Raw genomic sequence first — 24,240 nt, forward strand, 5'->3', positions numbered from 1 at the left:
TTAGAGATGTGTTAACCAAATGGTGGGATGCACCAGCTCTCTGTTGTATCGCTTTCAGTTGCTGCTGGTCAGCTGTTTGGTACTGCCTGCTCAGCAAACAAGCAGCCACTTCTTGTACAAATTCTCATACACTGTTTCAAAATAAAATTAACCGGGTTTGCTAGACTGCGGTATCTGAAACTTAAAATACTTAGGAGCCCTGAAAAAGTGAGTTATCACATTTCTGCCTGCTTTGAGCTTCCTAAAGTTCATTCCAATCTAAATTCTTCTATGAGTCCACGAGTGTTGAGTCCATGAAACTTAGTTGAGTGTGAAGGCTGTTGGGAATACCTCAGATACATGGATCACTTCACAGTTCAATTTTCAAGACAGAATCCATCCTGTAATACAGTATTTTTTCCATTATTCCTGTACACAGCTCTTCTCACCTCCTTTGTATATGTGTCCCATGGAGCAGAGCAGGAAGTATTTCCACTGCATTTAGCAAAATTTCGCCTGACTTTGAAGGTCTGAGTTGACTATATCACTTCCAATTTGCTAAATACCACAAATGAGACTTTGTGCCTGCCAGCTGGCAATCAGACATTCAAGAGGATAGAACCAATTAACAGGGACCTAGTCCTAGCTGGAGATGGGACTCACTGTATATGTATCCCACACATAGCTGCAACTAGATTTTAACCTCTGGACCTTTGGCACTGTAAGGCAGGAGCGTCATCTGCCAAGTCAGAATGTAACTCCCCACTCAGCAAGCTAGAAGCTGTGCCAAGTTTGCCTTAGTGTGAAACTAAGTACAAGTGAGACAAGTTATGTCCTAGTACTGTCATGCAGATTAGTTCATCAGAGAAAAGGGAACACATTCACTACTATTGTTTTTGTATTCTGATACATGTTATTTCTTTGATAGTCTTATTTACTGTTTTACAAACCACTGCTTATTTCCATCACATTCAAATAAAAAAACTAATCTTGTTTCTTTACCATTACTTTGACATTTTGACGGAGAGAGTTCATTAAAGTCCAAAGGATACAATATACTTCTTCATATCACATTTATTCAAAAACTCCACTCAGAAGAATTTGACTCTTGGTCATATTCATGTCAAAGTAAACAGGATCAGTATTTTAGATGAATTCATATTTTTAATCTTTGTAATTGAAATGAGCATAAACAACCTGGAGTTTTCTTTTCAGATCTTTGGTTTAAAATTCTGGAAATCTCATCCATGCCCGTGTCTCTTCTCTATTGCATTGTTTTTAGTTAACTTTATAGTTGCAAATCTCTAGAGAAATGCTTTTGTCCTTGTGAATTAATTCCTTTTTACTAATGGTTAGTTATAGATTCATCTGTAAAACAAAGGAAGGTCCTATAAAGAAGAAACAATAGATGTGAAACAGATATTTGGCAAAGAACATTACTGCTCTTTCCTTTCACTCATTGCTGTTTCTTAGCATTTCAGGAGTGATAGATTATGTGGCTTCTCCCAGACTGTTTTAGCTATGTTGTGGAATGCCCTTTACTGGAAGATTTTAAGTGAGATTAGTAAAACTGCTAGTACACTTGATCTTGCCTCAGTATGGAGGATGAACTACATGACCCCATGGGTTTCTTTGCTGTGGGTTTCTATCCTGCTTTGTGTGTCCATAATTCTCACAACTCAGATTCTTTTTGTAAAGAGCTGTGCCATGCCACATTTAGTTAACCTAAACTGGAAATAAAATAGATCTGCTAATGATTTGCTCACATATCTGAGCTTAAGAACTTCTTTTTCTGTTCAGTTTTAAAGAAGTGAAATAAGAGAAGTATAATTTAGAGGCTTTTTATTGCCAGAAATCTTGCTCACAATTGCTTTGCTCTGTAAATTGAAGGTCAAGAGGGTTTTAAACCAGGATGTTCCTTGCCAACAGAGCAATTTAGGAAGCAATTATTTGTAGCTAATACAGTTTGGGATGGATGCCATCATTAGAACAATGAGACTTTTCCCTTGTTTTTGATCCAGTAAACATTCTGTTATGGAGCAACGTCAACATACATATGGACATTAGGGAAATGAAGACAGAACTTGAAAAAAGAAGTCACTGAATTGAAGACAAGCTCATGATACAGATTTTAACTCAAAATGAAGCTGGGTTTTAGAATAAAGACTTCATTTATGATTGCTGAAGAATTATGAGGTTCTTGGAGGTCAACAGAACTGTGATGTTATGATTTACATAAAAGTAAAAAAAGAAAGAAAGCAATTACTTAAATCCATTGTTCAAAGCAAGCTATTATGTCTACCTGGTTTAAATTAATGAACTGTGATGTAGTAGAAACCATTTTCAGACAACATATTCTATTTGCTAGAAAAGTAATGTTTGATTATAAACTGCTGCTCTACTGCTTTTCCAGAAATTCAACCTAATCAATATTCATTAAAATTTCCAGAAAAATTTTTGTAAGTATTTGGTTCATAACACCAAACTGAGAAGACAGAGAAAAGTGTTTTGTTTGAAATACTCTTTTTTATCTGAACGTAGCTGCTTTGCACAAGTATGAGAAACGATATATGGTCACAAGAGGTGACATTCTAATATAACTTTATTTTTGCAGCACAGTCTTAGGAAACATCTTACACTTTTTCTGCATTTCTGGTCAACTGTGCACAATGGAAGATTATTATTTTTCCTGTTCTTTCCTATCATATTGGTGGTAAATCCAACTGAAAAGAAGATATATTTGCTGAACAAACCATATTTTAGCCACATAATTCCTATTGTATCTCAGTTAGAGTCTTGTAGAATGGCCATTGTCCAAGGACACAAAAAGAGGTAAAACATCTGCTCCAACATAAATATGGAAAACTACTTTAGGGGACATTTATGTCTATTAACATCAGCTGTGTTACATGTGTTAAACTTATACTAAGTTCTAGTGTGCTGAACAAAGCCATAGTATGTAAAGCTCTGTTCTTCTGCAACAGAAGAACAGAAATAGGACAGAAATGAAACAGTAAAAAAAAAAAAAAAAAGCAGCCACAAAAAGAAGACCTGTAATCACATGCAAATACTGAAATAATGATTTTTAAAAAAATTTTATTGATGCTACACATAGATACCAGAAGAACTGACCATATCTTGTCAAAATCCTTGTTGATTTATTAGAAACAGAATCTATCTGGTTGTTTCTGAAAATAAAATTTGAACTATGATTGCATACACATCAGGCAGGAGCATGTTAGGCTACCTATTTTCCTTTTGTAACACTGTGTTAGAGATTTTACCTAAACACACTCCACTCTACTGATGCTGTAATCCAGTGAAGGAAGGCTCAAGGTTTCTATATTTGCAATAAGAACAGTCTCAATTGTCATGATTATGCTTGGTCTATCCAGCAAAAATATTGACTTTAATTACAAAAATAAATGCGTGTCATATTTAAGCCTAGATAAGACTTCAAAAATAACCATAGAGATTTAAAATTGTCAAATTGGTCCTTCTGTATGGGAGGATCCTGCTGGCAAAAGCTATGGAAGGCCAAAATAACAGTAGGCTTTATTGTGAAACTTTGGTGTTTGGTCCAGGTAGGTCAAATCATGATGTTCTTAGCCAAGGGACATATTCAGAGATCTCTTCCAGGCACAAATCCAGAGAAGCAGAGTCAATACATCACCCACACCTCCTTTATTAATTCTTTCCAACAGGGCTTAGGTTAGGAAAGAAACTACTCCCTGTTCTGTAAGTTCGACAGTTTGAATGCCTGATTGGCCAAATTAGGGTGAGGCATTTTAGACCAGGCTCTGTCTGAAAGGTTCATTAATAAATACAGAGGCCTCTGCTAGAAAAAAATAGTGTTTCAGAAAACAAAGTGGAGCATTGTAGTTGTTTTGTTCTACTTCAGTAATTCTGTGTTTCGTGGCTGGTTTCAGCAAAGAGCAGATTGAAAACTGAGTTGTAAATCAAAGATATACCAAACTCTATAGGAATTTGATTTTTCTGTTTTACAATAAATTAAACTAATAATCAACTTTAGACAGAAGCACAGAAAAATATGTAAATCCACCAAAAAAGAAATGTGAAAGCGTATCATCTCTTCAAAATGCATTTTATTGTTGCCTTTGAAAGCAAGATATTGAAAATAGTACAGTTTTCAGTTTAGCTTCAAAGCTGTGTTTTTCATTATTGTGGCTTATTGCCCACTATTAGCTGTTTCCAAGCCCATTTGAAGCTCATATGTTCTTTGACTACTTCTCCCACAGATTGCGAAAGAAAGTGCCGTGTATTGTGGACCGTTAAGTTTTATATTTGGGTTGCTATAGAAAAAATATTAACAATATCTTCTGCTGCCCACTCTTCTTACAGTAGGAAAGATGAAGACAGATGTGTGGCTTTCCTCTGTGCTTTGTAGCAGCCTTAAAAGACATTTGTTTGACAATGAGTTGTCAGAGAGCTGACATGGTACTTGAAGAGCTACTGTGTGCATTTTTGATGGGTGCTCTGGGAGCTGACAGCTTACACTGAGCCTTGATACCAAATATTTTGCTTGGTCCCTACTCTTTATAAAAATGGAAATATGATGGTGAGATGGAAGAGAAAGTCTTCTGTGACCCAAGTGTTTTCTCAGTCTGTACACTGTGTATGGGATCCATCTTGCCTTACTTCTGTTATCAACACTGTGACCTAGTTCCTTGGGATGCCTATAAATGGGGAAAATCAACAGTTTTAAGGCACAGTTCAGCTGATCTCTCTTGAGTTATCTGAATGGCTTAGCTATAAAGGAGTAGTGTCTGTGTTACAGCTCTAAATATTTGATCAGACGAAACCTATGCTCTGTAACTTACATCCTGAGCAATCTAGGTAAAATACAATTGACAAAAACAAGTCATGCATGCAAAGTTACCTGAGTCTCATGTTCACAGGAGGTAGGGAACGTGGTGCAAACTCTTTTAGCAAGATGTTAGTTGCATTCGCTAGCATGTGAGATACGTGTAGTTCAAACCTGAAGTCATAACTGTTGGTGTGACTTTGTGAATTCTGAATATCTGATGATGTATATAATGTTCAGAGGTTGAGGACTTGTGGGGTGCTGAATAGTCTGTATTCATATACTTCAGCAGAAATAAAGCATATTATTCTAAAGGATTGGACCTGTGTTGGATCTGACTCTTTAACCACTGAGAATTCCTAAAACTCTTACAAACACAGGGTCAAATCATCATAGAGGTAATATGATGTTTGGATAAAAGTTTGTTTTGGAAAAGGAAGTGAAAGAAGAGAAAATGGAGCAGGAGTCAGGGGGAAGAAGACTGGTGATGAAGGAAATTGAGCAGCAAAACCACTTTTCCCATAATAATTTTATTTGAAATTATAAAGTTGTGAGGGATTTTTTTTTACTTTTTCTTTATATGGCTTGAAGTTTTATCCAGGGTTTTATCATCTGTTAGGAATGCAATGTATAATTTAAATAAATGATAGAGAAATAAATCCACTAGTGATAAGACTGAAGGCTCTGTCTCTAGTCTCTATGAAATAAAAATTCAGTTTTCACTCCTCACCTTATAAAGTTATGAAGCTTTGCTCCAGTCACATACTTTTGTGACTGTTCCCTATCTTTAGGTGTGAACATCATTATTAGTTGTTCAAAAGCAGTTGAAATATAAAAGCTGATCTATAAATATTATTTTATTTTATTATTTTGTAATAGAATAATATGAACAGCACAGCAAATTAATATACAATATAGAAGTTTAAAAATACACTTTTTATTCTTTTGAGTTTTTAAGTTCCAGCCTGCCAAAAAGGCTTTTTCAAAAGTGTCCTTTAATCTATAAATACCAAGCTTGAAAGGAAGTAAGAACCATCTGGAAAACTCTCTTTCCCGGGAAAAAAAAAGAACTGTATGGTGTCTGATTCTTACTTGTAGATATCTGTCAGGATGGAAAGAGCACATCATACACTTAATTTTGGATGTGGTTTTGACCCTCTTACTTGATGAGCAAATGCTGGACTTTAAGAAGATTGGAAACTTAATTTATAGTGAAAAGGACCTACATTAATGTAATTCCTCTTGATAAGAGCATTCTCTTTGCATCAGCTCTTCCTGGGAACATGTGTGTTAACGGGATACAGTAAATTCCCTCTGTGGCAAATGGGCACTCTTCTGGTTCCTCTAGAAGAATATTTATTTTGGCACAATCCAAATCAACTTCTGGAGCTGCTTCTGTCAGTTCTTTGACTAAAGGTGCCTTCAGCTGTTGTCACATAACTTAAAAAGGAATATGGGACAAAGCATCGATTCACATGCCAATATATCAATGATGCAACACTCTTGTGTCAATAGCTTATCTCTGTCATGAAATGTTATAGTTGAAAAATTTAAGACAACTTTGGATTTCATAGTCATCCTGAATATGTTCATATTTGTTTCAATTCCCTATATCTGTAGTGTGTTTGAAGATCCCCTGAACAAAACGGAGAGAGGTATTCATCCCTTTCAAATCTGAGCATCTCTCTCAGGTGCCTGAGCTAAAGCATTAGTCCTTCAGAGTCCTCAGTGAAGTGAATGGAGTAAGATAACCTTCCAGGAAGTGAGTTGTAGAATCTAACACATGCCACCATGACATTACAGAAAACAGCTTTTCTTGAAGTCAATAGCAAGCCTATTCTCCTCCTTCTCAAAGATCAGAGATAAAGATCACCTAAATATAGTTGAGGTGATGATGGGAAAAAAGGCATTCACTGAGCTTGTACGCTGCCTTTCTATATTTTTTGCAAACTATCTTGAAGCTTCAGAAAAAAATGAGTTTCGTGGATACTCTGAAAAGGGGCTCTTACGATAAAAGCACTACAGAGAGAAGGCTCTGTGCCTGTAACAGCAGCAATTGCAGGAACTGAAGCGTTTGTTCTCAATACAGCGAAGTACCTATACAAGTGCCCAGACTTAATCCTATGATCCTAAAGAAGGAAGATATGAATGGGAAGTATGTATGTGCTTAGTGAGAGTAGGATGTTACTCCTTGTAAGAAAGAGAGGATTGTCTGGAGGAAGCAGTTGTGGTGAGTAAATAGACAGCCAAGGAGCCTACTCCTCTGTTATCTGCACAGCTGCCACATGTGGCTTTCCATGAACAGGCTGTTGATTAATTTACTGGGTCAAGTTTTTAGATGAAGAAACACATTTTTCTTTTATACTCTTACTATTTAGGACACTTCAGTTGTAGTGACTGATTGCTAAGCCCTTCGCTGAAACTGCAGGTATGTTTGTGGTAGGTTTTTCTTAGTGTGTGATTTTGTAAAGCTTCATGCTATTGCTAGTCTCTAACTAATAGCACTTGATGTCATACTATACAAATCAGAAATATTTGTAAAGCATGGAGCTACCGTGTCCATTCCCATAATGAAGAAAACAGAAGCTGATATAATTGAATACATATTTTTGGTTACGTATTGCTAAAAATATCATGTCTTTATAGACCAGAACGGTGACTGATAACCAGTTCATTGTGAAGTCCAAGTAAGTGCTAAATTACATCTCCTTGTTTAGTTGAAGCTGCATATTAATCTAAGGAGTTTAAAATAGGATTAACATCAAATAGAGGATTTGCCAGTCTGCAATCATTGCAGATTTTTATTATTTTGTTGTTTTGTTTCTTTTTAAATCTATGAAACAGTTACCTACAGTGGAGCAGAATCCCCATGATAGATGAACCCCTACTTTAGAGTTAGTCACTGCTTATCCCACTGTAGATTTTTTACTTAAACCATTGACTGTACCTGCATCAATCAGTAAATAAAAGATTTGAACTTGCATCTCCTACGTCTCAGCACTTCTCATGAGAGTCATAGAATCATCAATGTTTTCCGCTGGGCTTAGTCTGGCATATCAATTCCCAGAATATTTACTAATCAACCTACACTGACAAAACTAGAGGAATGCCTTCTCCTAACTTGAATTTCAGCACTGTCAGGTCTCTGGTGGGTGTGTGCATGCCGAGCTGCAGTACAGGAAGCCCTCAGAGCACATTTGGCCTGCAGCAGTTGCCTTCAGAGGAGAGGCTGAGGGAGATGGTCTTTTTTAACCCAACATGCAGAAGGTTTCCATGATAGTTAATAGCAGTCTTCCTGTGTAAGAGGAGATGGACAAGGAGAGGCTCTTTATGAAAGAGATGCACAGCAGAACAAAAGCTGATTAATTGAAACAGGGCAATTTCTGTCTGGGAACATGTAAGGGGACATTTCTTTCTTTGAGGAGAGTCAAGAGATGCAGTCTGCACAGGGGGGTTTTGCAGGCTCCGTTCTTGAAGGTTTTCAAGAATAGCAAAGCAATCTGAACAACCTGATCTGATTTCACAGCTGAGTCTGCATGAAACAAGAGGTTAGATTAGTGACCTCCTGAGGTTCTTTTGTAGAGGAATGATTTTCTGACTCTGTGATTCTCTGAACTGTATGGAAGAAGATGCCCGTTTTTAAGGGTTATAAAACAAATCAGATGTGCTCTTTGACTGTGGCAAATTTTTATGATGTGAAAGATTCAAAGCTATATATGTTTGTTTGTACTAATGATTAGAAGTGCCTTTTCATTTTTGACTTCTGTGATTTGACATATGAAGTGACTAATATAATTTATAAAATATGAAGTGTTACAACTGTAACATATAAAACACAGATGAACATACCACAGCCTCAAGGTAACCCATTTCTTGCTTTGTAAGCCAGAAATACTTGTGGGAGTATCATAATGTTCCAGAGTGCTACACTGGGCAAACAGATCTCTGGTCTTAGTTGACAGATGTGGAGCAAAAGCATGTGGTTGACAACCCTTAAACACTGCACATGTGCATGTTGCAAGAGCAAGTTATTCCAGATAAAATCACAATAAAGTTATGATCAGCATGCTTTCACTTAACTTGTCCTCTTTCTGACAGTATATCATAATTTGACATGGCATATTTTTTTAATACTATTACTGTCTGTGTGAAGAAAGCTTAAGATAAGGAGCTTGTACTTCAGAAAAGATGGACAAGTAGATCTAAAGAGTTGCTCTGTTGGAAAAAAACTTCTCATATATGTGAGTTGTATCTGGTAGGGTGCAAACATGAGTATTTGGGGAACTTAGACTTTGCATTAGCTCCTGGCATTTGAGGCATTCACTATTAAGCATTGAGAAAGGATAGAAATTACTTTTGTAACTTGCTGCATCTGCTGCAGAGAGGTACTCATTAGTCTTGCAGACCTTTGAGATAATTGCACTCAACAGCTGCTTCCAAGGTCAATCAGAAGACAGGCAAAAAATATCTTGGGAAATGTCTAACTTCTTGTAAAAACTGGTTATGAGTGGCACACTGCCAGGGGACCACTGGCACTCATCAATAATGATAGCACAGCTTTCGTTTGGCTTTAACTCAGAACTTCAATCAGTTGCTGGAGGGTGAGAACAGGCAAAATAGGACTGAGAGAGCTTTTTTTGCTTTACATGAAATGCCTTACAGCATATCCAAATCTCATTTAATCATGGAGTTGTTAAGGTTGGAAAAGACCTACAAGATCATCAAGTCCAACCTTCATTTACATGAAGCTTTGCTTTTCCATTCTGATACAGTGAAGGGGTTTATGCTGTTTTACCAGGAGAAAGCCAGATCATCCTTAAGCCTTGAACTTGGCAATGTGAAGGCTATTTGGAGCCTCTGCATGTCTGGGATTTCATAGTTGCATTGAGGTAATTTGTTGGACATTAGTACCTTTCCATTCCCCAGTATGTTAGATGCAGAAGTTCATCAGCTTAGAAGGAGATTATTTAATTACCATAATCTCTATATGGGGTTCTATTAAGATCAGTCTTTGTATGGACATTTTTCAGTGCAAAATGGTAAACTATATTTCATCTACTACATGTTTTCTTTTTAGTTCGCTCTTTAGTATGAAAATAGTAATGCAGAGTTTTCAGACTAGCAGCTGATCTTGAGCTGTTTCCTCCTATGTTATTCTTTCAACACAATAGAAGGTAGGTTTAATATTGCAAAATAGAGGCATTTTGAAGCATTTCCAAATATCTTTTAGCAAATGCAAACAATCATTTAAATAATTCTATTCAATTGCCATAACATGGCACATCTAGACAGCTGTGTATCCAAAGAAAACAATTTGCTGTTCATTTAACCCGTATTTGTCTTTTGCCTTTCCCCATTCTGACCTTCCCTCAAGCATTCTTACTGTCTTTCTCATGTTGATAATATGAAAAAATTTTTGGAAAAAAACCAAGAAGTTTTCAAATGAAGTAAAAGCAAGATGACAACATCCTTGCACTAATAATTAATTTAACCTTTGTTAAATTACTATAATGTATCTAATACAGATTACAGTATACAGAACATAATAGTATCTAATATATGCTATATCACAGTACACTGTAATCTAATATTTGCTGGAATAGAGCCCTTCCATTATCTCAGTTCTTTTGTCTGTAGTAGATCCTCTAATTCAAACTGGAAATATTTTAGTTTTCTGCAACAGCCCAGTCTGCTGTAAGGCCAGAGTCCCAATGTCCACAATAAGGTCTGGCAGCCCTTTATCACGTGAAAAAGAGCTGCCACTGGAGGGAAGCTGGTCTGTGTGATTGGTTCAAGATTTGTATGGCTTTTGCTGAGTAACTACTGGGCAGACACTCTGAGAAAAATTTCTGTTAGAGATATCCAGTGTCTTACTGAAGAAGAGTAGGAAAATGAAAAATAGCTGGTAAATGACTAGGAGTATGGGCGGGTCAAAGGCCATCTGTCAGCTAGACTGTTCATCAGCCTAAGGCAAAAATATTGAAATAATAAGATAATATTGAATCCATGATTTTAGAGTTGCTCAGGGAGCATTGCCTGTAATCAAATAGTCCTTTCAGTCAGAAAAACAATGTAGTGATAATGTGGGAGGGTTTGCTGTCCATGCCTACTTTGCTGAAGGAAAACTTGTTCCATGTCACCAGAAGCCTAAATTTACAGTAATTCATTTTATTAGTGGACACAAGAAAGTTAAACACAAAACACCTCACAGGCTGACTCAAAATACATATGAAAGGTGGAGGAGTCTCTAGCTCCACACAGAGTTATTTCTTTGAAGTGCTGAATCTCGGTGAGTGGGTTCCACCTGGGCCTGGAAAATTGCCCAGATCCAAGTGTAGCCTCTGTCCTTGCAAGAAAAACAGTTGTTAACATGTTTCTGACATTTCAGTGAAAACAATTTGAGTCACTTTGATTTATTTATGTTTGTGGTGCTGCACTGGCTGCATTATCTGCCTCTTCATTGCTCTCCAGACTCGAAGTGAATCACAGAGATCTTCCAGACATCTATCTATTAGGGAGAATGAATTACTGTATAAAAATATTTGTGTAGGTCAGGGGAACTTTGATGACTAATAGGCTGTAGTTCACTGCCTTAATACATTGTTGAGAGAGCCTAAATGTCAATTTTTAAGTTTTTAATTTTAATTTTAAATTACATTATCTCTGGGATAATGTAATCTCAGTGTTGATCAGAGTAAGGCTTCAGCTCAGTGTCACTTATCGTGCCTTGTGCAGTAGAATAAATATCGTCACTAAGCCCATTATTCAGGTTTCAGAAGTAATTAGATGGTTTTTTTGAGGGCAACCTTGTTCAGCTAGTGGCTGCTTTATTACTTTAGGTGAATGAAAAGGGCGTGTAGTAGTAAATTACTGCGAGCAGGCTGTTGGAGAAAGCAGGGTGAATTCTAACTTCAGTCTGCTCATTTGGCACTAACTGCATGCAATCTGTTTCTGTCCATGTGTGAAAGCTACCTGCATGCAGTCTGCTGCTCAATAAGCCATCAAGCTGTAAGGAAGCTGCATTTTCAGTCTGCTGTGCACCAGAAGGCAAACCTTTAAACAGTATCTTTTGAAAAAGATCATGCTTAATAAAAATCCATGAAATTCACTTCTGTGATTATAGCAGCCAGTGTGCTGCACATTCATTAGCGTCAATTTTGACACCATTATAGTTTAGAAAATAAATTATTACATGGCTAGATTTGTAGGTGTTCTAGGAAAACAAATTTGCCTGTCTTACTCCTGTCTCCCAGCTGTGTATATTAAACAAGTATCTGGGGATATGTGAAATTTACTGCTGGACATAGCTATTAGACAGCAAGGAAAATATTCTAGCTCAAAGGCTCTTTTCAATTAAATACATATTGATTTTCAAAGTCACATCGGTCCTCCAATTACTTCATTCTTTTTATGGTAAGCCACAGTGTGGTATAAGGGAAATATAAATGACAACCAGATTCTGCCTGTAAATACATTTATCTTTTCTGGTTTGATATAGTCTTCATTATGTGCATTGTCCAAGAAACTTTAATCTCAAATAATGTTGACTGATTTCCTTTCAAGTATTTTTATTTTTACTGAAGCTTTAAACTGAAAAGGAAAAAAAAGAGAAAAAAAACCACCCACCACTTCTTAAATCTTCCCATTGTCTCGCTCTCTTTCACACATACAGAAAAAAGGCGTAGTCATCCTTTCTGCACTACCATAGGCTTATATATCACCTTCTGAATATAAGTGGCTTCAATGGGAGTCACACGTAGTGTGAAATGGAGACCTATCCATGCACTGCCTATGTGTTCTGGACATTTGCATGAATGCTTTCTCTAACATCATTTACACATTCTTAGTTTTAGCCCTAACATTTTGTTTTGTATGCAAAAAGGCTCTAAACCTTACACCGGTAATAGGTTTTTTATAAAATATTTGCTGGTTGCAGTTAGAAAGATTTGTCTAAATGCTCTCTTTCTAAAAATATACTTTCTCAAGGTCTCTTAACTCATAAATAAACAGCCTAATGTTTTAATAAGAGAAGGGTCTGATATTTGACCAGAAAAGCCTCAGAGGCTGATTCTTCAGAAATGGGACCTTTGTCAAAGGTCCTTTTAAAAACAGACCCAAAACAGAAGGGTCAGACAGCTGCTTGCAAAACTGCCAGCCACTATGACTTGCCTCCCACTGAGCTGCCAGGAAAGCACAAGGTATGGGGATCATCCTTGCCCAGAGTGGGGGCATTGCAACGAGCACACACCCATTTCAGATGTTTTTCTTCTTAGCACCATTCAGATGAGATGGCCTTCTGCAGAAAATACCTCTCCAGGCTCAGCTCAGGTCTGACCCAATGGCACTGCCCTGTGTCCCTCTAACCCTCTATAGGTGGGTGATATTTTTCAGCGCACACTTGAGCAGAGAAACCATTTGGAACACTCTCACTTGAGAGTGAGTTTACGTTCTTTCACCAGGGATATTGTTTTCCGAAGTGGAGGGTGTTTAGCTTTGGGGAGTTGACTCGAGTGTTCAACACGACTCCTCTCAGCATCTGACCCCGCGTGTTCCCTGAGACACAGAGAGATTAAAGACAACCAGCATCAAAGCCCATGGCTGCACGAAGCTGGCCATGTGCTCTGGCTCTTCAAACATTTGCATCAGTGCAATCTGTACGTATGCAAAGGGAAATACCTCCTGCTGTCCACCAGATACAAGTGTGCTTCCCGTTAAAGTGAAGACTCCACGCATATGTAGGCACTTACTTTTACATGAAAGGCAGGAACTCATTGGATTTTTTGCCACTGTCTAGGAAAACAGTTTCAGAAATCTACTTGGTGTTTCTGAGCTTCCTCAATGTTCCCCAGACCATGCATGGCTCTGATGTGTATTCCAAAACCTAGTATGCCATAGAGAACAGAATTTCTGTATAAAACAGTGGGTGCAGTAATTCCTTGAACAAAAACCATTTTAATTTACCCTGAAGTCAGCATGACATAAATAAATCAAGTAACAAACTGTTCTGTTTGTTGAGGTTTTTTTTATGAATATATCTAGTCCATGTATTTATTATTTCTTTAGCTTTGTTTCTGTCTGCTTCCCCAAGGTAACAAACCTCTTGAAATCTTGCCTTCAGTCCATCCATGGCTCACTAATACCTTTTCAGTCATTGGGACCAATTTAGAATAAGCAAGGAAATCCCAATGTTTCTTCTTCTTCTTCTTCTTTTTTTCTTTCATCCTGTTTGGCAGTCACCAGTTTACTATTCATCATTAATATTTTGCTGAAAAAAGTAGTGTTACATGCCTTTTGTGATGTTCAGGGAATGTGCAGGAGAATGCAGAACAATCAGTTGGGGAGAGATACATTTTAGCATCATGAGGCCTAGGGAAACAGGCCATGTCCAGGCAGTGTAACGAGGTTCCTTTTGCACAGTGTAGGGAGTGTTAGTGAGGTGAAGCTTGCAGAGAAAGGTTTAATATGTTTTTTAGTAGAGCATCTGATATAACTGAGGGGAAGAAAGCACACACCAAAAGAAGCATTTGAGTACAACCCTTTTTAAAAATTGAAATAGAAGACTTCAGCTTGTAAAAACAAGATTCTCCACATGTCAGCACAGTGATTAGGGTGTCAGATGTATTGCTCTGCAGAAAATAATAGAGAAAGAAATAGATGTTAGATTTACATTTCTGTGGGAGTTATATATCCTGTTGGGTTACAGGAGAATCTGTCCTTCAGTGTGAATTGCCACATGCTCTCTCAGGGATCTAAGTACCTACTTCAAGGCTCTTTACAAGTCAGTATTTAATTGTATGTACAAAACAAATGCAAACAGCTTCCTTGGGAGAGACTGAAACAACTGCCCAGAATAGCCTGTAGCCCCCTAACTGGAAGGAAAACATTGGGAGAGTGAACTGAAATCTCTGCAGCCAGTCATTCCAAAGAGGGACTTTAAACTACGTTTGCTGTATCATAGGGAAATGTTCTCCCAGGGAAATACCAGTTAATGTTTATGTACTGCCCACTCCCAGTAATGTCCTGACAACACCTATAAGATCGAGCACTGTTGGCAAAGGTATTTTTAAACTCTGTTAGTGCTAAATGGGCTGACTCAAATAGCTCTGTGAGCTATGGGTGGCTTTGCCTATGCCCACTGGAGGAAAACAGGCACTTAGGAGGATTGTGGCAAGTCAGACTTTTGAGATGATACATTACAAGGGTAAGTAGTGTTGGATGAAGCTACAAGATTCAGAAAATAAGAGGCAGAGTTGTGAATTGGATTCAAACATCCTAAATCTCTCCTTGGAATCCTAACCTCACTATACTCCAGGCCCTAAATAAAGTTAATAGATATTCTTTCAAGGTCTAAAGGATTTGGTATTAGAAATGAGAAGGAAGTACCTCTGGTATGGTATACCCTAAAAAAATGAGTTCATCTCTGCAAGCCTTGATACTGCAAATAGCAGCTTTAACAGTAGTGTTGGCAGATGCATAGCTCACTGGACTGAGTCCTTGGCTCACATATGTTTTTTCAATGCATTGAATTCATTCTTAGAGTATTCAATCTCAGAATTCATGAAGGAACAGTAATGCTTTTCAACTCATTATTTTCTCTCATCCCCTTTCATACTTTCTGAATGTAATGATAACTGTTCAGTCTGAGAAGTTCTGCTGTGTCTTCCACGGCTGTGATATAAAGGTCTTAGTCTAAAATCAAAGGGACAAGTCTAGAGCTCAAGCACCTCTCGCACATAGGAAGGGGTATAGATCTCTCTGCAATGTGAACTGTGAATGCCATACAACCAATAACTCTGAATACTCCTTAAAAATAGCCACAAGGCTGTGGGATTTCCCAGCTAGTATAGTACATTTTTTACTTAATTAGCAGAGAAAACAATCACAATCACATCAACACTTTATTGAGAAAATCATAAATACCTAACAATTCCTTTGGTTATCACATAAAATATTTACTTCTTGCGCTGTCAAAGCACACAGTTTTCTCAAGCTATTCCCTGCTTTCAGATAGTGGACTTGGCAAACTTCAAATCAGTTCACATTCAGAGCTAGTACTGAGAAAAGAGAGGGATAAAGAAAAGGACTAAGGGAAAATCCAAAATCAATGCAGCTCCTAAAGTCTTCAGGTCAGCAGTACCATATCACTTTTTAAACTAAAAACCACCAGTATGTAAACAGCAAAATGCCTGTCTTTATCTGCTATTACTTTTCCCTATTTTATCTTTATTTTTAGGGAGGAAAACATACTAAATTCTTTTTATTCCTTTTTTTTTTTCTTGCTTTGTGTACTTTGTTTATAAAGCATACAAGCTGGAAATCATCACTGTTCTTGCTTGGGAAAAATAGCATTAACTGCATGAGGAAAACATGTATGCTAAGAAAGCACTTTAGAAATCCATGCAGATGTTAGCAACCAATACTGGAAAAAAGTCTCTGTAATTATATTTAGGTACATTTTGAAACATTTTCCAAAATTTAAGTTTATATTATTCCATTCTTAATAGAGTTGGATTTTACATTCAGTTGTCTTACTTCAACTAATTCTGATGGATCTCTGAGCAGTTCAGAGTCCTAATTCACAAGACTCTGCTAGATTAAGAGTTGTGCTTTTTAGCTCACAAACGCAGAACTTGGAGCTATTGAGTGTTTGGAAGCAGGAAGGTAGATAGGGTCTAACTGATATCACATCCATGTAAAGTGAAATTGAATCAAAATCCTCCACAGAAGAAAAGGATCCTTTTATATTCCCCATACACGTAAAAGATATTTAAAAAGTGATATGAAATTTGTAATATTTTTTCTTAATAGATAGTACTTATTTCTCAAAACAGTTTCTTAGCTTTCTGTGAGGTTGGCATTCTCAGTGCAGAGGAAGCCACTGCATCTGCTTTAGTATCAAGATGAAATTTATTTGTCCATAAATTGTAAGAGCTTTGAGTCAGTTGTCTTTGTAGAGAGGCACCTACTGGAATTTTCAAAAGTTCTTTAGCAATTAGTAAAGATACTGTGTAGTTATGAAATTATTCTGCCACTGGTTAAAGCATATGACATTATTCTCAAAGAAATTTTATATACAGAAGTCTGTGATTGAGACCCACAGTTCAGGGTATTATTGTATTCTTAAGACACAGTAATATTAATTATATCAACAACATGAATAGTTCCATTAAGAACTGGAAAGCAATTTAGACTGATGGCTGTACTTTGTCCACATTTCAAACTGTTCTCTGATGTCTCCACCATGCCCAACAATATGGTCAGTATCTCAGCTTTTCATATCCTTCCTGGACTCCTGCTGATGTCTGTGTACTGTGTATTCCAAATCTTCGAGTGCCCAGACTCCTTCTCTAAAGTGTTTTTATGGTCCCTACCAGATCTGTGGGGAACTGAGCATCTTGTAGTCTTTTAATGTGATATTTATGACAGTGTCTTTGGGGTCTTTGGGGAGCTATTATCCCATTTTTGCAGATGGAACACATTAAGTTCCTTAAAAAATACAGTGGTGGCAGTTTCTTTCCTTTAAATCATAGTTGCAGCACATTACTCCATCAGTTCATCCCATTAATCCTATATTCTCTGTTTTATGACTTTGTGTGTCTTTTGATGCAGGCAATGTCTTCATCTATGTCTTAGTGCTTGATGGCTAACAATAGTCATTATGCCCCAGTCAAAAACAATAACGTACTGAAATTTCTTGTAAGAATGCCTCTCCTTATGACAGATCTCTATACCTGTTTTGTACACCCATGAGTTTCAGTTCAGTGTAGTCAGTTTGGGTGTTGAACTGAACCAGCCTGAAGCTGTGAATCTTTGGAGGTTCATCTATCACTGAATAATGCAGCCAGACAGAGGGAGACAGTTGAATAGAAGTCAATATGCCAACTGTTCCTTCATTTATTACTGCCATATTAAGAAAGTTGATAGAGTGGAACTAATCCGTCTGCTCACAATTTATGCCCTAGCAGTAAGATACAGTTTCACTATTTCATGAGCTCACTCTTTGACTAACTTTATTGAAATTCCTTCTATAGTATCATTTTTAATCACTTTTCATCCAGTTTTAGTTATGTGTAAAATAGCAGAAAAAGATGGACTAAAGAGACATGAAAAGATTTCATGAGAAACTCAGGTCAGCTAAAATAGAAACAGATCAAATAAAGTTAAGTCAGTGAACCTACAAAGACCAACAGAAAAGTGTTCTAAATTACCTCTTTCACACGAAGTTTTGTTCTGTCATGTCTAAAATGCAAACAGTCAAAAGGAGTAAGGCAATCCTGGCAGCACCGTGAGAGGAGGCAGGGCTGTGGTGCCTGAGGGGAGGTAGCTGAGTGACCTGCTGTGCTGACGGGCAATGCTGGCTGTGGCACTGCAGGGGCAGAACTGACAGGTGGGGAGGTCTCCTCCCTTCTTTATCAAGAATAATCAATGAGGTTTATCTCATCCATTAGTTCCCAGACATGCATGGGCTCTGGATGTAAGAAAAAGGCAGGATTTTGGCTACATGTTGGTTGTATGCAATGCTAAAATGAATTCCTGTGAGCTTAGTTATATTTCTCTTGTTGTTTAGCTTAAAACATTCCGATACTCTGATCCTTTATTAGACTGGTAGGGGTACTCTTCAGTGATTTGGGCTGGGTACAGTTTCAGAAATGCAGAAATTGCCTGGTTTTCAAAATGTTGAGCCCACCACTCCTTTTGATTGCTAGGGAGTTTCATACAAATGCACCAAGAACTATTATTGACCAAACTGTAGACCTTGCTCAGTCTAGATACAGTCTAGATACAGTCATCCTGGGTGGGAGTTTCCAAGGCATTCAATTCATTAACATAAGTCTACTTCCACCAAAAATTATAGATTTAGCAACAGCTTTAAATGGACAGAGTTGGGTTATTCCAGAAAAATGCTGAAAATCCTACCTTTCTATTTAAAATGCCTTTTTGAGATGACAGGTAGCAGCAACTGTAGATGCTAAAAGTAACTTTATTTTTTTGTGATGCTCTGTCACTGCTGGAGCACCGAGTGTTCAAACAAACACAGATAGACCATTTGTCCTTTGCTTGATAAGACTTTTTCCAGGGAAGTCTCAGGCTGCTTACTTTCTCTCTTTTTAACTGCTTCTAGTTTGGTGAAAGTTTATGGGGTTAGTCTGTAGGCAATTGCTGCAATTTCAGAGTAATCACTCTTTTATTAGGGTGGAGATGGTAAAAAGGTAAAACAGTAATTAAAAATCCATTAATAGTTAATTTAGATTCCTTAATCTAAAGCATGGCTGCATCTATGATGGTATTAGCTATATGATACTCATGCCATATTAGCTGCATGAGTGTGGGTCACCTTTATAATGCTTTGTTTACCTCTCTCTCTATCTCCCCCATACAATTTTAAAACTGATTCTGGATTTGGGGTTTTTTAATATTAACGTGTACCTGACTGAAACTAAGTCTGCATTATGTTTATGTATATACATAAGTATATAATTGAGAGGAAATATAGTGTGTGGTTATTGAAAGGTGAACTAAACAAACAAAATTCTTATTAAATCAGGCACACAGACTATAAATAAATGAAATAACATGAATTAGTAGTTTGAGAAAACTGTAAAGTAGCAGGCTCAGAAATCTTTGTGATCTTTTAAATGCTAAAACTTTATGAAAAATCAGGTTCACTGTAGTGTGGTCTGAAACAGAAACAATTGTCATTTCACACAGTGGAAATATTCACTCTCTAAGTATCAACCAATGATGACTAAAAACTATCTAGATATAGAGAAGAAAGCTTTATTCCTCTTTTATTTGCTAGTGTCCAGATGATCTTCCATAAAGATAAAAGAAAGTTTACTAGTGAAATGCCAAATCAATTGCCAAATCAATCTTATAAAGTGTCATTCTAGATATGCACTAAAGTACATAATGCAGGGGAATTTTTCCTTTGATTCTAGTCCAGACATTGCAAGGGCCTTCTTATATCTCCCATCCAAATATGAAGGCTTGCAGGGAGAACAGACACAGAGCAGAAGCTATCATTTATGTTTACATGTCTTGCTCTCATCTTTGCCATGAGTGATCTTTTGTAAACATACTTAAGATCACAAGATGTTTCATCTTTGGGCAAGGCAAGAAAAATTTCATGTCACTGCAGCACCTGCAAAAAACAATAAAAAATCTGCAGGCAGTTTGAAAAGCCCTTAATGTGCCATAGACTGATGGAGCTGTGGTAAAATCTGTAGCTGCACATTATATTAAATATGTCAGTGGTGGTAAAGGATTGGTCTCCTACAAAGGTAAAGATGAAACAAATAAGCTTTGTTCAGGGATTCACAATCACTTGTGACCTGATAGTTTAGATGTGAATTACATATTAAACACAAACAGCATCCTTTAAAATTCATGGTTCGCATACTTTGAAAACACAACAAAGTCAAAAGTGACATAGTTCCCTGCATATTGATTGTAATTAGTAGGTAACTAGCCACATGAAACTGCTGTTAATGGTAAAGAAATGTAATTAAAAAAAAAATCTTGTTTGTTTAAACACATACCCTGGGCAGAGATATGAACAAGAAAATCCCTGTTATTTTATGGCACTGTGTTGAGAGCAATGGCAGTACATTCAGGAATTTTGGATTTTCTTGTGAAGTCCTGTGCAAATTGTATTACTGCAAGGTAGGAACTTTCTGTTGTTAATGTTATTTGAAGTAATACTGTCAAATAGCTGTACGGTGTGTCCAGACCCAGAGGCTCCAAGACAGCATCACATTTAACACTAGAAGACACTATGCCATTCCTTTTGTCATAACAGCTGCCGCTAGTTACAGAGATTAAGCAGAGAACAGGACAACCCAGAAATACCCACTATTTCTCTGCCTATGTGTGCACAAAAATTACCTTAACCTCTTGAAGTCAGTGGGACTTTTGTTTCTGCCACCATGCAATTTAATGAGATCAGATTAATTTTGAGACAAATATTTCACTTTGGTTTTTTGATTGCATAATCAAGAACTACCAGTATTTACTAAATTCCAGGATGTGTTCATATTGCCATCTGTATCAGTTGCACATATTCTACTAGCTGTCAAGATTCACCTACACCCTACTCAGACTTAACTGTAATTTTCTCATTGGTGTAATTTAGGCATAACATCCTAGATGTAGCATAATTTCATGGCAACAGTGAATGATATTATATGACAACTGTGAAATTAATTTTAATGTCATTTTAGAAAATAGAAATTGGCCTGCTTCAGTGAAGAAAATACTAATGAAATACTTTTGTTCTTTTTGGAGAAATTGCATTTCAGTATTCTTTATGTTTCAAGAATAGTCCTTCTTGAAATGGACACACTCCAGTAAAAGTGTCTTTACATTTGTGTAGTTTGTAAGTAATTAGTAGTACTAAGCATATGCAATTTTTTAAAAAGGCAAATTTTGAATTACTGAATATTATCTTATCATTGCATTTAGCCAGAAAGGTCCACTCCATTTTTCATGCAGTTTGTATTATATGTACTTATATATATATATATTATATATACTTATATGCCGTAAGTAGAGACAATATAATATTTTGTGAAAGTTATTTATGTTTGCCTCAATAAAATTTCTTGTGTCTTTAGCAAATGTAATATTTTGTATGTTTACTGTGGATTGGGATAATTTATTACAAAACCCTTGTCTGAATGGAAAAAGAATAATAAATTTCATATTAACCTATATATTGAAGAGTAAAGGATGAATGAACTCCAGAACCAACCCCAAATATGTTTTTTTCCTCTTTAAATGTGCTTGAAGAGGATTTCAAAGTTATGTGGATGGGCACACTGCTGTAATTTTCACATATTTCATTTAATTCAGGACTGTGGTTCCAAAATTCACCCAGAGGAGTCCTGTGGCTTGCAGCCTCTGTCTCATGAATACCTCTCAGCAATTTCACAGACAGTGTTTAAGACCTGTGAAGCTGGAGACACAAAAGGTTTGTACTTTATCCCCTTTCTTCTGAAAATTAACTCATGCACCTCATCAAAGAAGAACTAGAAACAGTATTTACTTTTTGCTATAGACATGCACTAACCTACGCACAATAAATTGAACTAATCACTTGTAACAGTTACTGATTTTTAAAATCAGGTTGTTTATGTGAGAATGTTTTGTTAATAAGTTTCTAATCAATGATCCACCATTGCTTGTGTTATTGTCATATAGCCTTTACAATGCATTGAAATATTCCTATTGAAACCAATTAAAATAAAAATCACCGAATCACAGAATATTTTGAGTTGGAAAGGAACAACAAGGATCATTGAGTCCAGCTCTTAAGTGAATAACCCATACAGGTATCTTGGCATACCTTGACATTATTAGAACCCTGTTCAGACCAACTGAGCCAATCTCAGATGTTTTATTCAAACCAGAAGGGATTGTCTACTCAAAACTTAACTTTAGAAAAAGAATACAACATTTTGATTCATTTGAATGGTATACTTCCATTTATATATTGGAGACACAAAACCAGTTTTTAGTTTTACATATAGTTATACCTACAAGATGGACAAATTAAACATTCTACAATAAGAAATGCAATCAAGACATGTCTTTGGTTTAGTGTGAACTCAGATTACAACAGAATGTCAGGCATGTACTCATGTTAAGGTCACAGTTGCATAAAGATTTATTCAGGTGTACTTTAACTACTCAGGTGTGTGGTCATTCATAGCTTAAGTTGTTGCTGTATTAGGCAGTAAGTAACTTTGTTCAATCCTTTATTAGAGAAATGAAAAATAACCCAACACTCCTTTATGGTCTATTGACACAACTGTATTCTTTATCTTTATCTGTACTTCTCACAGCAGTAAATTTGCACAAACTCATGGAACAATCAATAAAAAGTTACAGGAATGTGGGAACTGCCTGAATGCATCATATCATGTGAAACAGAGGCATATATTAAATTTGTGTTATACAGAGGGAAAGCACAAAAGAGACACTGTTGTACCTAGCAGCATATTTTAATCACACAAGTTGTGAATCATCCGATGCCACTATATCAGGACATAGCATTTGTGACTAGAAAGCCCAGACCAAATCCACTGAATCCTTCTGGGGCAGACAGTCTCTTTCTCCTGATATATAGCATACTCCTTTTGAATACTGCATCTAGCTAAATGAGGCTTAATATAAAATATCTTTTACAGCCTTATTGTGAATACTATACACAATTAAAGTTCAAACAAACTTCAGGAGGTGCAGTCTCAAAGGAAAAGTATATTAAACAGGAAAAGATAATTTATGCTTAGAAAGTGAAGACTGTCAAGTGTCTAATAAACCTATAACTGGGGTTTGCAGTATCTGGCAACAAGTGACCATGTAGTTTTACTGTGTGTCACAACTTCCAAGTGGAACTGGAAAGCATGTCTTTATGTGGAAAACCATTTCAAATTTGTAACAACCGAATGGTATACCAATCTTGGCAGTGAACATTTTCCTAACACATATGGAAGCCATGGCAAATTCCCTGCTAAAGCAGAAACAACTCTTTCACTTAAATAAGTTAAAGTTTCAGAGAAGCCAAGCAATGTCATTTCCCCTCAGAAGACAACTCAAAACTTCTGCAGAAGTAAGGTGGCACCATACCCTGTTCTTATGCCAGGGAAGAGCTTAGTTTTATAGGGATACTGAGGTACTACCACTGCAAAATCTATCTGTGCTGAGAAAAGCTTGTGTTTGTGCATACATGGAAAAAGGCTGAGGTGGAGCAGCAGAGTTAGAGATGAAACTTTACCTCCTCTGACACTAATGGTAAAACTTAGAAGTCTGCTTTGCAATTCCATACAATTCGGATTTCATGCCTCATTTCTAGTCCTTTGATGTAGAGCAGGGACAGTAGTTCAGGGTCTGACCAAAGGCAGAAGTGGCTTCCTCCTCTCCTAGTTACTATGACACTATTCTTTAGAGGAAGCTCAGCACCTTACGAAATATGCACTCAATTTACATCATTTCTGTCTCTTTCTCTCTCTTACTCTCTCTCTAATCACTAAATGCAAATTGAAATATTTGACAGCAGAGGTTTCTTTCCTTCTTGTTTACATCATAGAATGAAATTACAATTTTTAGAGCAAAAAAAATCTTTTTTCTTTCCGAAAATCTCCCTTGATTCACATGGGGTTTGAACCAGGCTATCACAGGAAAATTAGCTCTTTCTTCAGTATTGGTGTATTATCAATAATACAGAAGTCAGCAAGCATTAACTGTGTGTTTGGCTCCTCAGAGAGAGAGAGAGCGAGCTGAGAGAGACCATGAGAACCCCAAGTTTTGCTAAATTCCTGCAAGTGAATCAGGCTACTGCTGTCTGTGGAAATGTGGTTTGCAGACAATTACAAAAATCTGGTGGGTAAGAGATCACAGATTCTCTTCTAATGTTCTGCCCTGCATCTGTGACATGT

The 24,240-nt window shown here is 36.8% G+C and overlaps 1 protein-coding gene across 1 annotated transcript in view; it reads left to right on the plus strand.

Moving 5' to 3' along the window:
• The window catches only part of CPED1 (cadherin like and PC-esterase domain containing 1), a 146,674-nt gene that overhangs the window by 97,733 nt on the left and 24,701 nt on the right, over positions 1-24,240 (plus strand). The window contains exon 17 of the mRNA XM_008926580.2: positions 21,656-21,773. Coding sequence (XP_008924828.2) covers positions 21,656-21,773 — 118 coding nt within the window. The remainder of the gene's footprint in view (positions 1-21,655; positions 21,774-24,240) is intronic.

This window comes from Manacus vitellinus, unplaced genomic scaffold (genome assembly GCF_001715985.3).
Source record: "Manacus vitellinus isolate BGI_N305 unplaced genomic scaffold, ASM171598v3 scaffold_13_pilon, whole genome shotgun sequence".
NCBI classification, from domain to species: domain Eukaryota; kingdom Metazoa; phylum Chordata; class Aves; order Passeriformes; family Pipridae; genus Manacus; species Manacus vitellinus.